Source organism: Sinocyclocheilus rhinocerous, unplaced genomic scaffold (genome assembly GCF_001515625.1).
Source record: "Sinocyclocheilus rhinocerous isolate Xijiao unplaced genomic scaffold, SAMN03320098_v1.1 scaffold449, whole genome shotgun sequence".
Lineage (NCBI taxonomy): Eukaryota > Metazoa > Chordata > Actinopteri > Cypriniformes > Cyprinidae > Sinocyclocheilus > Sinocyclocheilus rhinocerous.
This window is the reverse complement of record NW_015652285.1, coordinates 1,216,358-1,218,760: the sequence shown is the minus strand read 5'-3', so window position 1 is coordinate 1,218,760 and position 2,403 is coordinate 1,216,358. Positions and strand designations below refer to the sequence as shown.

General features: G+C 30.0%; 1 protein-coding gene across 1 annotated transcript in view; it reads left to right on the top strand.

Moving 5' to 3' along the window:
• LOC107714366 (peptidyl-prolyl cis-trans isomerase FKBP7-like) overlaps positions 1 to 2,403 on the top strand; it is a 3,456-nt gene extending 1,053 nt beyond the window's left edge. The window contains exons 3-4 of the mRNA XM_016520189.1: positions 1,522 to 1,649; positions 1,773 to 2,403. Of these exons, the coding sequence (XP_016375675.1) occupies positions 1,522 to 1,649; positions 1,773 to 1,934 (290 nt within the window). The 3' untranslated portion in view covers positions 1,935 to 2,403. The remainder of the gene's footprint in view (positions 1 to 1,521; positions 1,650 to 1,772) is intronic.

The following is a 2,403-nucleotide window of genomic DNA, read 5'->3' as shown; positions in this document are numbered from 1 at the left end:
TTTTTTTTTTTTTTTTTTTTAAATTCGAGTACTCTTTGTTGTTGTTGTTTTTAATTCCATTGATTTGGACAATATTTTAGATAACAGCTAAGCAGAAAATGATCATTCTTATTTTTTTCCCCCCATAAATTGAATTATTTTTTAGATATTTTATTAAAAGCCCAACTTTTTGTTAAAAGCCCTAATTTTTGTCATTGTACTGATAAATTATGTGCTAGATAATTAATATTATCTGAAAATGTAGTTGTTTAGTGCATTTCACAGTGATTCCAAAGCAGCTTAATGAAAAGGTAACACTTTATAATAACTTTCATTTATAAATCATTAACAAACATTATTTAATGCTTAACAGATCATTAGTTAATATATATTCACATAGCTAGAAATATGAGAAAATGTCTTGTTAATGTTTACTAATGAACTTACTAAACATTACCTAATGATTAACATATGGTTATTTAATGTAAATTGAAATGCTTACAAATATCAGTAAACTTTCAGTTCATTTGATCTTCATTTGTTGGTCTTTGTTGTGTAGACCTCTATTTACACATCTTAACAAATAATCTATTAATTATTTGTTCATGTTTTTGCAGTACCCAATCTAAAGCGGAAACTATTCATCATTTGCAAATGTTTATCAAATGTTTACTAAACATTAATACCTTTATGAGCAGTCATCTCAATGGCAAAAAGTGTCCCGAAAGACCTGAATTTACCCTATTCACACATCTTTACTAATCATTTATTAATCATTTGTTCATGTTTTTGGAAGTATAAAGTTGGAAGTATTCATCATTTGTAAATGTTTATAAATGATTACTAATCGTTTAGTATCTTTATGGGCATTGGACTTTTATCTACTGTAACAATGTTTGTGTAAAGGGTGGCTGGGTAAGTTTAGCTAAATGCTTGCTAAAGACATAACAGATTGTAATTTTGGGGCAAAAAATGTTTTTATTTCCTCAACACTCACTCACAGGAGAAAACAAATCATTTTTTAAAAGAAAATACTTCATTTCATTTATCAAAACAATATAATATAAACAGACTGAACCGTGTTCCCTTATAATAATTAAATTGACCCCTGTACACTGTTGACCCTTTAACCAACCCTTAAACCTACCCATACCACCAAACCTGGCCCTAACCTTACCCGTATCACACATCAATAGCAGCTAAAGTGTCGTGCATTAACACAAGCTTTTATTTGTAGATTTTCAATAAGTGCTTGATCACATGGATCTGAAAGTTTAACGACATTTGTAAGCATTTTAACTTACATGAAATAATGATTTGTTTGAACATTATCTAATGTTTAATACGTTTATTAACAAACATTAACAAGCACATTATCTCACGTTTCTACCTCTTTGAATATATATTAACTAATGATCCATTAAGCATTACATAATGTTGGTTAATGATTTATTGATGAAAGTTATTATAAAGTGTTACCAATACAATTTTTAAGGTTTAAGATTTAAACCATTAACATATCACCTTTCTGTGGTGGAATAGGTCCTGTACCGCCAAATGCAACAGTGGTCTTTGAGGTGGAGCTTTTGTACATATCCAGAGGACCACGCAGCATAGAAGCCTTCAATGAAATTGACATTGACAACGACAAGGCCCTGACAAAAGAAGAGGTAATAGATATCAGTTAATGCATGTCAATTGTTGTATTAGGAATTTTCTTTTGCATACCTAATTTTTATTTATTCATTATTATTGTTTTTAAAATGTACATATTATCATTTTTGGATTTACAGATTAAAGAATACTTGAGGATGGAAGCAAAGAAGTTAAATACACAGAAAGATGAATCCTATTTTGATGATGTTGTGGCAGATGTGTTCCATAAGAATGATCACAATGCCGATGGGACCTTATCACTAAAGGAGTACAATGTTTATGACCATGATGAACTATAAACACTACTAGTAGTGTATCTCTACAAGATATTCTTCAAACTGTAGAGTTGATGAACACCACTAAATTTTGAATAAAGTTGACTCAGATACAAACTTGTACTGGTTGCATAATGCAAAAACCTAAATAGGGCATAAAAAGGTACTTTTTAAAAACTGTTCAGACCTTTTCTCAAAATGCTTGCATCTGCTCAAATTTATCATCTTATAATGTTCTTCACGCTAAGAAAAAAATGTTCTTTTAAGAACTGTGCACAGATAGGTTCTTTGGGGAACTAAAAATGGTTCTTCTATGGCATTGCTGCGAAAATCCTCTCTATTTTTAGTGTAAACAGCCTTGTTTTTTGAACACAGCACACAATGTTAAACTATTCACAGATTTACATTTACCAATAGACCAATATAACCCATATCGGTCTACCACTATTTACAACCAAACAATTCAGACATATGAACTCAAGGATTGCATTTA